The 13,862-nt window shown below is 40.2% G+C and overlaps 1 protein-coding gene across 5 annotated transcripts in view; it reads left to right on the top strand.

Moving 5' to 3' along the window:
• The window catches only part of NELL1 (neural EGFL like 1), a 381,897-nt gene that overhangs the window by 290,564 nt on the left and 77,471 nt on the right, over window positions 1-13,862 (top strand). For 4 of the 5 annotated variants that reach the window (XM_028729018.2, XM_077929586.1, XM_077929598.1 and 1 more), the window contains one exon: window positions 11,918-12,013. The exons of the other annotated variant lie outside the window; for it this stretch is intronic. In XM_028729018.2, coding sequence (XP_028584851.2) covers window positions 11,918-12,013 — 96 coding nt within the window. The remainder of the gene's footprint in view (window positions 1-11,917; window positions 12,014-13,862) is intronic. 5 annotated transcript variants of the gene reach the window in all.

Consider the following 13,862-nt stretch of genomic DNA (forward strand, 5'->3'; position numbering starts at 1 on the left):
ATTAGGCCTTTTGGTTTTTTCGCCTACCTCGTAGCAATCGTCACAACTTTTGTGGTATTGGTGGGTAGGTTAGGCATTGGAATAATGTGTTGTGGTGTGTCGAAGGGCTAGGTGTGGCCATTGCCTATGCCTTCAATTTTTGGGTATTCCGTTAAAGGAATCTGGCGGTCGTGTATTCTGTCCGATGCCTGCTTGGCGGGAGGCAATGGCATGACCCTCGGTGACATCAGGGGTGAGCCTATAGTTGGATTAGCATCAACAGGCTCCACCTACTGGTGAATAAACCCACTTGTTTTAGAGATCCAATGCCTAAGCCAATACCTTTTCACTGCTGTAATCAATAAAGTTGTGGCCTTTCCTTGCCCATTAACCTTATATCATGTGTCCTTGTGTATTCATTTCACATTGCGGGGGTCGGGTCCTCGAACCACAATATACAGTTATAGAGATCCTAGGGCTTGCCGATCAGAAGGTCAGCAGTTTGAATCCCCGCGATGGGGTGAGCTCCCGTTGCTCGGTCCCTGCTCCTTCCAACCTAGCAGTTTGAAAGTTGAAAGTTTCAAAGTGTAAGTAGATGAATAGGTACCGCTCCAGCGGGAAGGTAAATGGCGTTTCCGTGCGCTGCTCTGGTTCGCCAGAAGTGGCTTAGTCATGCTAGCCACATGACCCGGAAGCTGTATGCCGGCTTCCTCGGCCAGTAAAGCAAGATGAGCGCTGCAACCCCAGAGTCATCCGCAACTGGACCTAATGGTCAGGGGTCCCTTTACCTTTTATTTTAGAGTTCATAATGTTGATATAAGATATCTGCGTTATAACCTTGATAGGGTTAAAATTTTGTTTGCTTTTGCTTTTGTACATTTCAACAATTAGTGGTATACATGGATTGCTCTGTGTGTGTGTGTGTGTGTGTGTGTGTGTGTGTGTACGCGCGCGCGCACACACACACACACACACACACACACACAGCCATCTGTTGCAATGGATGTAAAGTGCGGAGTGTGTATTTCTGTCACCTGAAGTAAAATAAATCCTGCTAAAATTGAAGAGCATCACAATACATGATACAGTTTTAGGATACAGTTTTTTGTAAGATGTAGGGAAAAGGGGGTGTTTTCAAAAAAAGAAATTTATCACAGTAAGTGATTGTGGTATTTCTGTGCTTTATTGTTTCAATTAATTTTAATTATACTTATATACATTTTAGTAAACTGATGTAATGTGATTCTCATGATAAACATAAAGCAACAGACATTAAGACATATTTTTATCTGTATATTTTGCTCATGAACAAAACCCTTGTGAAATCACAAATATTTACATATTTTATCTCCTTATGTACTTAGAAAATTTATGCAATAAAATATGCTTAGATATTCGCCTGCTCCCTGGAATTTGAGGGGATTGCTGCTGGAACAACCACCACCACCACCACCACAACAGTATTAATCAAAGAGATAAATTCTGACTCTGGAAATTAACTCCCTTGCTGGAATCCAAGCAAAATAATTAGTTTTTTATTGCTGTAGATAACCAAACTATGTGTGATTCTTATAATCACTGGTAAGACGTTCTCATGTTTCTTGTGTTTGTGAAAACATCATTTGCCACACATGTGGTTTGATAGCATTCTGTAGATGTACTCCTTGCTGTGCATTAGACACAGCTCTACAGTGAGAAACAAACACATAATTGCAACAGACTAAGATCCTGGCCTTGGATTGGTGGGTATTGCTAACTTTAATACTCAATTCTGTGCTTATGTGAATGTGCGCAGAGTTTGCAGAAGATATATAAATCTTCTACTGTAACTTGTAGTGATATGAGTAATTTCAGCTCAGATTTTAGGCTCAGAAACCAACTCACTTGGTGGGCTTCTCATGGGCAACTGATTGGCCAACATGAGAACAGGATGTTGAACTAGATGGGTCACTGGCCTGATCCACCTGTGCTTCTTTATGTTCTTACCATCAATCTCCTATTAAATCTGAATGGTTTTAAGGTGTGCTTGTCAAATAATGAACTTGAGTTAATTTAATTAAGTATCAAATTAAACTCAGTCCTTGGGAAAACCCAAACTAAATAATTTCTGGTCATTATAGTGTATAGTTGTGCCATTTCCATGTTGTTTCTGGCAGTAATTTGAGTGAGTTAGCTCCAAACCTTCATGGAGCCGGAGGTGAGAGATGCGAGTTAGCTTCAGGAAATCATATACCCACAGTGAAAGCAATACTATTTCTACAGACACAGTTCTTCCTCTTCTGGTTGCCTGGGATACAAGAATTCAAAAGGGCCCCAATCTGTCAATTTCTTTTTGCTCAGTTGCATCTTTTCTTCTGAAATGCTGCAAAGGGACCTTTGCAATAGTGGCAGTTCAAGATGGAGACCCCTCATATTTCAATGTTATATGGAGGAACCAACTCCACCTCCAGTGGACAGCTACATTAGTGGTCTGTTGAAGTGACATTTCAGGGTTGAATGCATAGCCTTGCCTTCTTTTTGCTTGTCAAGGATTATACGTAGATACAAATGGAATCTGATCAGCAACAGTATTAATTTAGCAGTTACCTTTCCCATTATATCAAGGAAGAATTTAGAACTTCTCAGATAAGAGTTGCACACATATTAAAACATAATCAGCTTTGCACTTGATATTTTATTGTACAACTTGATTGGAGTTGTTTTATTTAATAATATTTTTGTTAGCCATCTAGAGGGCTAGGTTAATAGGTGACACTTAGAAATGTAAATAATAAATATTTATAAGGAGCAAGTTTCAATTATTAGAATGTATCAGTGGGGGGATGGCGGGATTGGGGGCAATAAGAAGAAAGTGCATTATAATGGAGGATGACAGAGAAGGGGAGACTGAGAACTTGGGACACTAGAGATTGGAAACTAGAGTAGTAGTTTGCAGCTAAACACAGGATCCACATATATCCTGCAGGATGGGCAAACCCACACAAGACATATCTCAGATTCTTTTTCTAACACCGTATACTATTAAACCTAGCAATAAAATTGCACCCGCTTCTGAATTCCCTCCATCACAAATTACAATAGGGCAACAAGGATGTAGCCACCTTTACAGATGCTATGTTTTCCAGTGATGTTCTCTTTCCTAGGGGCATTCATTCTTCCTCGGTCTTACCTGGTGGAAAGGACATCACCTGCCTTAGGATTCTATGCTGAGAATTTCATACCCTTCAAGAGGAGAAGGCATTTCACAGTTTGTGAATCTCAGTTTTTAAGATCTTGAGTACTTTCAGCAGAGCAGCCATGCATGGATATTAAAAATGAATAAATTAAATTAAGCAATAAAATATATTTTTGAATATTCAGAGTTGCAACACTCAGTAATCAAGTGTCTGCTACACTCAAATAGCATGCAAAGTATGCAATATTTATTACAGTGACTAAAACAAAGCACAGATTATTTTCTTACAGAATTGCACTCAATGGAGAAATTCATGTTCCTTTGTTTTATTTGATAATGTTTACCTGTTAGGGGAAGAACATGGTGCACTGTGGAAACGTAAAGCAGTGGAATTACAGACACAGCCCTTACCTGCAGCTTCTGTGCAGTTCAGCTAGATCTCTAAAGAGAGTCCTCAGGACATATATTGCTACATTTTGGGGAAAAACAAGGCACATTTCTGCTAATGGTGTGTGATTCAATGTCTCCACCTTTCCTATATATAAAATAAATCTATAAACATAAGTACAGGTAGAAAAGCCTTTAGCACAACCAAATATAATTATGGCCTGCTTGCAGCTCAATGTTCTGCCAAACTGAACAGGTCAGTGGCTTTGTGAAGTGTGTATATATATCTAAAAGCCTTTTTTAAATGAAGCATAGTTCGCTGACTGCTACTTGTGCTTTCTTCATTGTGACATCTGGAGAAGGGGGAGGAGAGAAAAGTCAGTCTACTTGAAATAATTCCTGTCAGAAGCCTCTGACAGAATATGTTTGTTGGCTCCAAAAGAGCTGAAAGATGAAAATGAAGAGACTTCTGTTTATGGTTTAACTTCACTGCACAAGTAAGGATGGGCAAATAGTTTTAAAGAGATAGGGGCATGGTGTTACACTAACCATAAGTAAAATGTGGCAATATAGGTTGTTATTAGGTACAGTAATTTATCTAATTGTATAGATAACAATTACCGTATTTTTCGCTCTATAACATGCACCTGACCATAACACGCACATCGTTTTTAGAGGAGGAAAACAAGGAAAAAAATTCTGAATGAAACAGTGGATGTATCATTTTTGTGCTTCATGTTGTGGCCACAGACATGTGATCTGATGGTGAATTTGGGGTAGCTCAATGCAAAGATCCTGAGGATCCATGTGGATCCATGCTTTTTAACCACATTTTTGCACCATTGCAGCCCCAGGCAACAGTGGGTGTGTGATTTTTGGGGGGCAGGCTGCTATGTGATCTGATGGTGAATTTGGGGTGGCCCAATGCAAAGATCCTGAGGATCCATGTGGATCCATGCTTTTTAACCACGTTTTTGCACCATTGCAGCCCCAGGCAACAGTGGGTGTGTGATTTTTGGGGGGCAGGCTGCTATGTGATCTGATGGTGAATTTGGGGTGGCCCAATGCAAAGATCCTGAGGATCCATGTGGATCCATGCTTTTTAACCACATTTTTGCACCATTGCAGCCCCAGGCAACAGTGGGTGTGTGATTTTTGGGGGGCAGGCTGCTATGTGATCTGATGGTGAATTTGGGGTGGCCCAATGCAAAGATCCTGAGGATCCATGTGGATCCATGCTTTTTAACCACGTTTTTGCACCATTGCAGCCCCAGGCAACAGTGGGTGTGTGATTTTAGGGGGGCAGGCTGCTATGTGATCTGATGGTGAATTTGGGGTGGCCCAATGCAAAGATCCTGAGGATCCATGTGGATCCATGTTTTGTAACTACATTTTAAGTGGGGAGTGAAGGAAAAACACAGAAGGGACAAGAGAGCGGTGTGCAGAGAAGCAGCTGGCTAAGAAAGCAGGAGAGGGATTTTACGGGAGGGAGGAAAGAAAGGCAAAAGTTTCCACAAACCGAAGCCAGCTTTCTCTCTCCTCCTGCATGTTTTCTGGCTGCCTGCGAGGAGCACGGAGAGGAATTAGAAGGAAAGACCTCTGCTTTCCCCTCTGCTTGCCTGGAGGAGAGGGGATTTGCCTGCTCTTTGTTCCGTTTGAGCAAACACAGCAACGAAACAGAGGAGGGTGGGCAGTAAGACCCTGAGGCAGAATGCAGGAAAGCAACCACTTCCTCTTTTCGGGTTTCCCTCTCCAACACAACGCAGGATTGATTTTTGCTGATTTTTGTTCCTGCGCTCCCCTAATCGGCTCCAGGGACGCCCCCCCCCCCCACATTCGCTCCATAACACGCACAGACATTTCCCCTTCCTTTTTAGGAGAAAAAATCTGCGTGTAATAGAGAGAAAAATACGGTAGATGTATGTATACAGATAGATGTATACAGATAGATGTATACAGTCTGGAATCTCATGTGTGAGACTCTTAATTCGATGAAATGTATTTTATTGATCTTTATGGCCTACTGTATCATATAGGATTTTGAAAAGGTTCTGAAGGGGAGGAGAACACAATTCCACCACCTCCTTTGGGCCCGACTGTAAGAGGCCTGGCACTACCCAGAAAAGCTCTGCTGGATAACATAGGCTGCAATGGGGGCAGCACGTATGCCTTCTTCACTGCCTTCACTGCCACTAGGTAGGCTCAGTGATGAGCATTCACCAGAGTTTGGTTGCATTTGACCAGACATTTCCTCCATTAGCGCCCAAGCCATCTTTCAGCTTGTTTTCTCACCCTGAGCTCAGGAATATACCAGGGAGCCAATGCTGGCATTAACTTAGTCAAAAGTTGTCGAGGGCTTCAAATGTTATCTAAATGACCACCTCATCCCACTTATATTCCATTGTCTAGTCATCCAGACAGGAGCAATATCCTGAGCAATTTCAGTCATGATACCTTTACAGTCTGTACCAAAGAGCCAGGAGGCAGAGGAAGAAACAACATTTCACACTCAACTCTGGAAAGATGCTTGAAAGAACAGGGAAGGAAGAAATATGGCTGTAGAATTGCATTTTGTTTATCATTGGTTAATCCACATTGAAAATAGTGGTGGTGATTCTGTTCTTCGTGGATAAAATTATGTGGAAATCATTTTGAAGATTATGGTGCTACAGCATTGGCATATTCAGATTTCCTGGGGATTGTATTTTACTAATGTTCACATTTAATTTACTCAATAAAGTGATTTATCGCAGATTCAGTAAGCACTATTCTAACAAAGCATTTATACCTGTAAACATGCACAAGGATAAAATGTATTAATGGAGGCATATTAGCAGTACAAGACTCTATAGGGATTTATCAAGTTTAGTTTAGCCTTCTCAGATTACCAGGAACCTGCTATGAGGGACTGAAAATCCTCTGTGTTGTTCTGAAGTATTATGTTGTTCCCTAAGAAAACTGTGTCATTGAAGGGTTTGAAACACAGCAGAAGTCTTTTGACGCAAACAGCTATGAGACTTATTAAGAAGTGTAAGCACAAAGATAGGCTATTGCATTAGAGACTTAGAGCTTCACTTGATACAAACATGTTTTTTCTCAATTAACTGTGTAGTGAGTGAGTTGATTTCTTTCAGTGCTGGCAGAAGGTGGTTTCTGTGTGGACAAAATAGCTAACCCGAATGAAAACATTACAAAGATTATATAAAGGTATTTTTTTTTTAGCCAGAACCACTGTTTTGTAGGATCATATATTTCACATTCAGTTATTACGAAAGGTTAAAATGCATGGTCAGTACAATGCCATGGCTTCATGAAGTTATCATGCTGCATAATTCCAAAGCACTGTAACCCATTCAATAAAAGAACAACCCCATATCGCATTGAATTTACAGTATCTTATAGCAGTCACACCCTCAAAGGTGTCTTTCTTATTTTACAGGATCACAAGGAATTGCATCACACTTAGATAAAAGAACAGCAAAAAAGATTTCTACGCACAGGGAACTCTTATTTCCCTAACCCCAGATTCACATCTGCTCTATTTCATGATGTGTTGTATCCAATACTGTTATTTTGTTTGTGGGTGGCTCTTGGATCCAATGGAATGATTCCATTCCTTCGTGAATGGAAGGGGGAGGGAAGCTATTTTTTGCAAGTTTGCCCTTTCTCCTGCACAACTATTTCCCCACTCCCTGGAGCAGATTTTGAGGGGCACAGATATGGAGGGAAAGCAGGATCCGATAAAACAACCCCCTCCTCTTCAATTCGTATAACCATCTACTTGCTATATCAAAAAGCCTTCTGTCAGGAAATACAGCATTAGATATAACACTATATGTGTGCCAGGCGCTTACCACACACATTAAACGACACCTGACACTTGAGATGTACTGTTATCTTGAAAGATATGCCAGAGATAAGTTCATCATGATTTGATGAAAAGACCGACAATTCATTTCTCTTTCCTTCTTTGTACATAGCAGTTGCTCTCAACAGCTCTTGTGCTGGGAATACTAATTCCCTCCATACAGTATTGCATTTTAATGTTAATTCAATATCATTTCTACTTAGTGATATCTCTGAGGCTAATAAAGATTTCGTTGTTTCAACTTGAATTTTGTCAAGTACTAAGCAATTTCATTTTCCCTAGAAAGGAATAATTTGATCGGAATTAGCTGTCGGTGTGGGGAGGGTGGGAGTTATTCTGTAATATAATTTAGGTTTCAGTATACGGAAACTTTCTCTTCTACTCTTCATTATTCTGACCTAAGACAAGTTGCCTTAGCACCTCTGGCAAAAGTTCTAAGCAAACTAAGCTTGCTGTGAACTGCTCTTGTGAACAGTTGGTGTTAATGATGCAATTGCCAGTCAGTACTCTATGCATTTACCGTAATTTCCTTCTGGCTTCACTATCTACATGCAGCAGCAGCAACAACTCTCGTGCCATTATACAGTTTGTTACTCTTCAAGGTGTCAGAATGCATTCTTGCGTGTTCAAAAAAAGAAAAAAGAAAAGATCTGATCGCCTTCATCCATCTCTCAATCCGCCTCCTCCAAGTGGAAGGAGAATGGGCAATGCTGAATATCGTAGCAGTTGCCACCTGTTGTGTTCTATTGGGGAAGAAGAAAGGCCCACCTTTATATCCACTCAGCTGCCACATACTTTTGTGATTTCACAGGTTGTCTGTAGCCAACGACAACTAGGGATGCATCATCATAATCACTGCAGACTTGACAAATGTGATTTGTGTGCTTGCTTATTATTAAAGATCTTTCTAGACCAACCTTCATCTGAACTGATAACCAGGGAGGGGCATACCATAAAACTGTTGGGGAGACCTTTTTCAACTCAAGGGCCATATTCCTCTGTAGGGAGACCTCCCCCCTCTTAGGGGCTGCATGTCAGTGGTGGGTGGGGTCAGAGGCAGAGGGAAGTGGAGCAGCCGATTTGACTCTTATCAGCACAGTAGGCTCCATTCCACCTATGCAAAAGCCAGAAGTTTCAGTGCTTCAAGTACGAAGTATCTGGCTATCACTCCTTATTAAAAACACTAGTACACACCAAAGCATTAGAAAAACTAAACAGAGGAGAAGACTAAAGTACTAGTTCCACATTAGAAAAACCTAAAAAGCCTGAGGGCACTTTCAGAGTCCAGATACAGTCTTCTTAAAGGCATCTCAGGTGTGCGTGGCCTTGCTATCCTGACTTCCTATAGTATGTCTGAAGCATCAAAAAGATGACTATCTTTAGAAAATGGCATTCTTCTATTTTAGCTTAGCCAGTTGTAATTTATCTACAAAACCACCCTGAGCTTGGGTGTAATGTTATGAAAAGTTATATAGCTGGCTGTCAGGACTACTCTGGCTTTGGTTGCTGTCAAAATGATCATGTTGCGTAAGTGGAATATGGCTGCCTTGTGCTGTTTCATTAACTGTTGTAGCTTTAACTCTACCTGTTGCCATGCCAACTGATCCATGCATTGTCTTTTTATGTGGGTCAGCAAGCAGGATCACCATCATTTAATAGTTTTGTTGTTTGTGATATATTTACAATATAGAATTTCATCTCAAATTAAGGTTTCTTAACAAAAAAATTCCTTCCAGTAGCACCTTAAAGACCAACTAAGTTAGTTCTTGGTATGAGCTTTCGTGTGCATGCACACTTCTTCAGATACACTGAAACAGAAGTTGCCAGATCCTTCTATATAGTGAGAAGGTGGGGAGGGGTATTACTCAGAGGGGTGGTGGGAATGGGTGATTGGCAGATAGCTGTGATGAGCCTGTTGACGACTCTTAACGACTGCAATAGGTCTTACAGGAAAAAGCAAGGGGTGAGAAGGTGAAAAATGGCTTTGTTATGTATAATGAGATAAGAATCCAATGTCTTTGTTCAGGCCAGGTCTCTCCGTGGTTTTAAGTTTGGTAATGAGTTCCAATTCAGCAGCTTCTCTTTCCAGTCTATTTCTGAAATTCCTTTGTAGTAAAACAGCTACTTTGAGATCTTGTATAGAATGTCCTGGGAGATTGAAGTGTTCTCCTACTGGTTTCTCTGTCTTGTGATTCTTGATGTCAGATTTATGTCCGTTCATTCTTTGGCGTAAGGTTTGGCCTGTTTGTCCAATATAGAGAGCTGAAGGACACTGTTGGCATTTGATGGCATACACAATGTTAGACGATGAGCAATTAAATAGTCCCGAGATGGTATGTGTGATGTTGTTGGGGCCAGTAATGGTGTTGTCTGGGTGTATGTGGCAGCAGAGTTGGCATCTGGGTTTATTGCAGGCTCTGGTGTCAGTGTCCGTGTTAAGTCTGGTTGTAGTATTATTGTGGGTTAGGAGTTGTTTAAGATTGGGTGGCTGTCTGTAGGCAATGAAAGGTCTTCCTCCCAGAGCTTGAGAAAGAGAACTGTCATTGTCCAGGAGAGGTTGTAGATCTCTGATGATGCGTTGTACTGTTTTAACTTGGGAGCTGTATGTGATGACTAGAGGTGTTCTGTTATTTTCTTTTTTGGGTCTGTCTTGCAGCAAGTTCTCTCTGGGTATCAGTCTGGCTCTGTTGATCTGTTGTCTAACTTCATCTGCTGGGTATTTTAGTTCTAAAAAGGTTTGCTGTAGATCTCTTAGGTGAGAGTCTCTGTCTGTAGAGTTGGAACAGATACGGCTGTAACGTAGTGCCTGGCTATAGGTTTCTTATTCAGTTAACTGTCATTTGTATTCTTTATTCTGTATAGTGGTCCACAAAGAGGCCCATAATGTGTAGCATTGGAACAGCATGGACCAGTTAAGCAATCTAATGAAAGAGGAGCTGGTACTCTCATTTGCTCTATTCACCAATGAGCAGTTACACATAATAATTAAAATCCTAATGGCCAATATTGTGTCCTTTTGGTTGTGCCCTCTTGGTAGTGCTATATCACACAGTAAATCTGAAGCACCTATTCTGTTTCATGTCTCTATATCCCTTGTCAGACCAGTAGAAGCTTTTCTTTAGCAACACTCCATCTGTGACTGTGTCTTACAATATGGCTTGGTGGCTCTGCTGTTAATTCTGAGGCAGAAGCTACTTTTAAAAATTAACTGTGGTTTATCTTCTGTAGCCAACTGTTTGCATTGAGAACCACTGTGCATAGGACTTTGATTTAAATTCCTTATGAGGGTGCAATACTCTGGATGCCTCAACCAAAATCATTTACAAGGTCTCCAGTGGCAACCATGGGGAAAGGGGGCAGCTTTGCATACAAATCCATAGACTTAACTGTTCTCTTCTTTGTAGTATAATAGGATACATGACTATGGCCCAATGTTTCTTGTCAATGTAGTTGCCACATTCTCATGGCTAAATCCATGTTGATCAAATAACCTTTGAATAATGGAATTGTGGGATTCCTTATCTGGACATTTTGTGATCCACCCATCCCATGTGGTTTCATTACTCAAATTTTACCAGAGCTATGTGAAATTTAGCCATGGAGAAGTAACTGCATAACATTTGAATCAGGCATAAATTTATTTGCACGAGTTGCACAAACAATGTAAGGAATGTATTCAAAAGCTAATTTCTTTTACATTTTCTCTATATCCTGTTCACTTCTCCTTCCTGCCTCAGTACTCTGTCATGTGTTAACTATAATTTGTTAATTGGTTTAGTGTTCCACAAATATATTATAGAGTTTTTTTTAAAATAAAAAAGCCCAAGCATAATTTTCTTTAGAAGGTCAAAAATATAATTTTCACACGCAGTGTTCCACAGCATGAACCACAGTTTTGTAGTGTTCATTGAAAAATACTCTGTGAGGTTTCCAGTGGGGGGCTCTTTTCTTTCCCCCTCCCCAAACAGTCCCATCCTATGCAATACTGCAACCAATTTCTGAAAGTCTCCCACATTTTCAAAGTAGATGTCAAAAAACCTGTATGGCGTTAATCTCACAGCTCTCTGGATTGTGGTCCATGAACACATTATTCCATTGAACATTTCTGCTAGTGAATTACTACATAGAAGATTAAATATCACACTTGTAGCTGACTCTTAAATCATCAAAATGAAACATGGAATTCCTTTGCTCTTCACCACATCCTCTAAAGGTTACTAAGAGCACCCAAATGCAGATATCGCTTTGGGTTTAGTGCTGCTCCAAAATGGTATGTATTATTCTTTAAATGTCCATGCCAGATAATCATTAAAATTTTGTTGTCAATTTGCCTTGAGGCTTTCAGTTTTCTCCCTTGTAGCAGTAACGTTTTGCTGGCTGGCTTGCAGCAGATTGGACTTGGGCTATTTTGCCATAAGGAATTCTGTTTTTCTTCGTTTATTGTTTCACAAGTGCATAAAAAGAGAAAAAGTCTGTATATGTCATCAGTGGTTGTTGTTTTTTTCCAGCATTCTGTGAAGAAGGGTGCAGATATGGTGGGACATGTGTAGCCCCTAATAAGTGTGCCTGCCCTTCTGGATTCACGGGAAATCATTGTGAAAAAGGTAACATTCCAAATTCTTATCAGTGACTTATCCTGGCTTATAAAATGCTGCTTTTCTTTTCCAATCAATATACAGATTTATTTGTTGATATTTATTTTTATTGGTTATTCTATAACTGAGTGCTTCTAGCAGGACATGGTTTATGTAGTATACTTTGAAAACTTCCCCATGTCTAATAGCAAAATATTCTGCCGGGTTGGATTTCAAATATATATATATATGTATATATTGTAGTTGCATGAATGTGGGCAAATATTATAGATGGCCAGAAGCTTCTTATTTCCAATTCTGGCTGACAGAAATTCAATCGGCGGGGGTGGTGTGGTGAGGAATGATCAGCTGATAAATGCACAAATGTTTTCATGTGCTGATGAGAGAGGAAAAATGCAGGGACTTGGATGTGCAAACTCTTGTGCGTGCTTGTCAGAGAGTAAGCTTGGATAATTGTGCACAATGTAGAGAAGTGTTTTCAAAGGCTGCAAGCAACAATAGTGAAACTGCTTTTGAGATTCTCTACAGTAGAAGGGCTTGTCCAGATGCTGGAAAGGAGGGGAGGAACACATAGTCATCATCTCATCAGGTTTATTTGTCTGTTGTTTTTCCATAATTTAAATAATAAATTATTATTATTCCTGTGGAACGCCCTCCCAGCAGATGTCAAAGCAATAAACAACTATTTTACTTTTAAAAGTCATCTGAAGGCAGCCCTCTTTAGGGAAGTTTTTAATGTTTGATGCTGTACTGTTTTTAATATTCAGTTGGAAGCCGCCCAGAGTGGCTGGGGAAACCCAGCCAGATGGGCGGGGTATAAATAATAAATTATTATTATTATTATTATAAATGTATTGCAGTTCGCAATAGCAGAATAGCAATAAGCCATTAAATTATACCAGGAATAACAGACTACTACAAAATACAACCTACCAAAGCATTTCAATACTATGAACAAAATATTTCATAAGTAATAACGACCCATTAAATAGATGCAGTATAAGCTATCAGTAATCACAAGGTCCTTAAACTAAATAATAAGCATGCAGCTGAGCACCAGTCCAGTGCCTCATAGCAGTGGCTGGTTGATAGATTTATTTATTAAAACGCTTAATACCTTAATAAACCTACTCCCACAGGCAGCTTTCCAAAACAGATGAACACCCACAGTAAACGCCCATAGGTCACACAGAAAAATTAACATTTTAAAAAACAAGAAGGCCTCCTCCCTCATAAGTCAAGCAAAATGCTGAAAATATATATGACATGGAATTGTTCTCATTAGAATTAGTATAACAACAACAACTACTACTACTAAATTATTTATTAAATATATATACCGCCCTATACCTGCAGGTCTCAGGACGGTTCACAGGAGAAAATTACGATATAAAAACACAGAATGCATAATCCAAATGCCTGTAGTTAAAACATAAAACAATGGTTTTAATTAAAAGCGCAAAATAATGAACATATTCAAAAGAAAACAAAACCACAAGCCAAGCCAAACACGCCCTCTCACTTGAACCTTATCATGAGGCCATTCAAAAGAAAGTAATAGACTCTTATTCTAAGAGGAGTCCCTCCCTGGAGATGATGTGTTGCCAGTGGTGGGTCTCCAAGAAGGGGCTACTGAAGTCTTTCAGGGTGGTGCTTCCCAGCAGACAGCTGACAGAATGGGGCTCTGCTTCTCTCTCTCCCGCTGCCTCCCTTTCCCCACCCCACCCCCAGCAGAAAAGGAAATCTACAAGAGGGGAGGCTTCAGAGGCCAACTGCCTCCCCTCAATCCCAGATGACCTATCTACATACTATGTACATACCTGCACAGAAGTTGCTTAGAGATACTTTGCACATACTA

Source organism: Podarcis muralis, chromosome 1 (assembly GCF_964188315.1).
Source record: "Podarcis muralis chromosome 1, rPodMur119.hap1.1, whole genome shotgun sequence".
NCBI lineage: Eukaryota > Metazoa > Chordata > Lepidosauria > Squamata > Lacertidae > Podarcis > Podarcis muralis.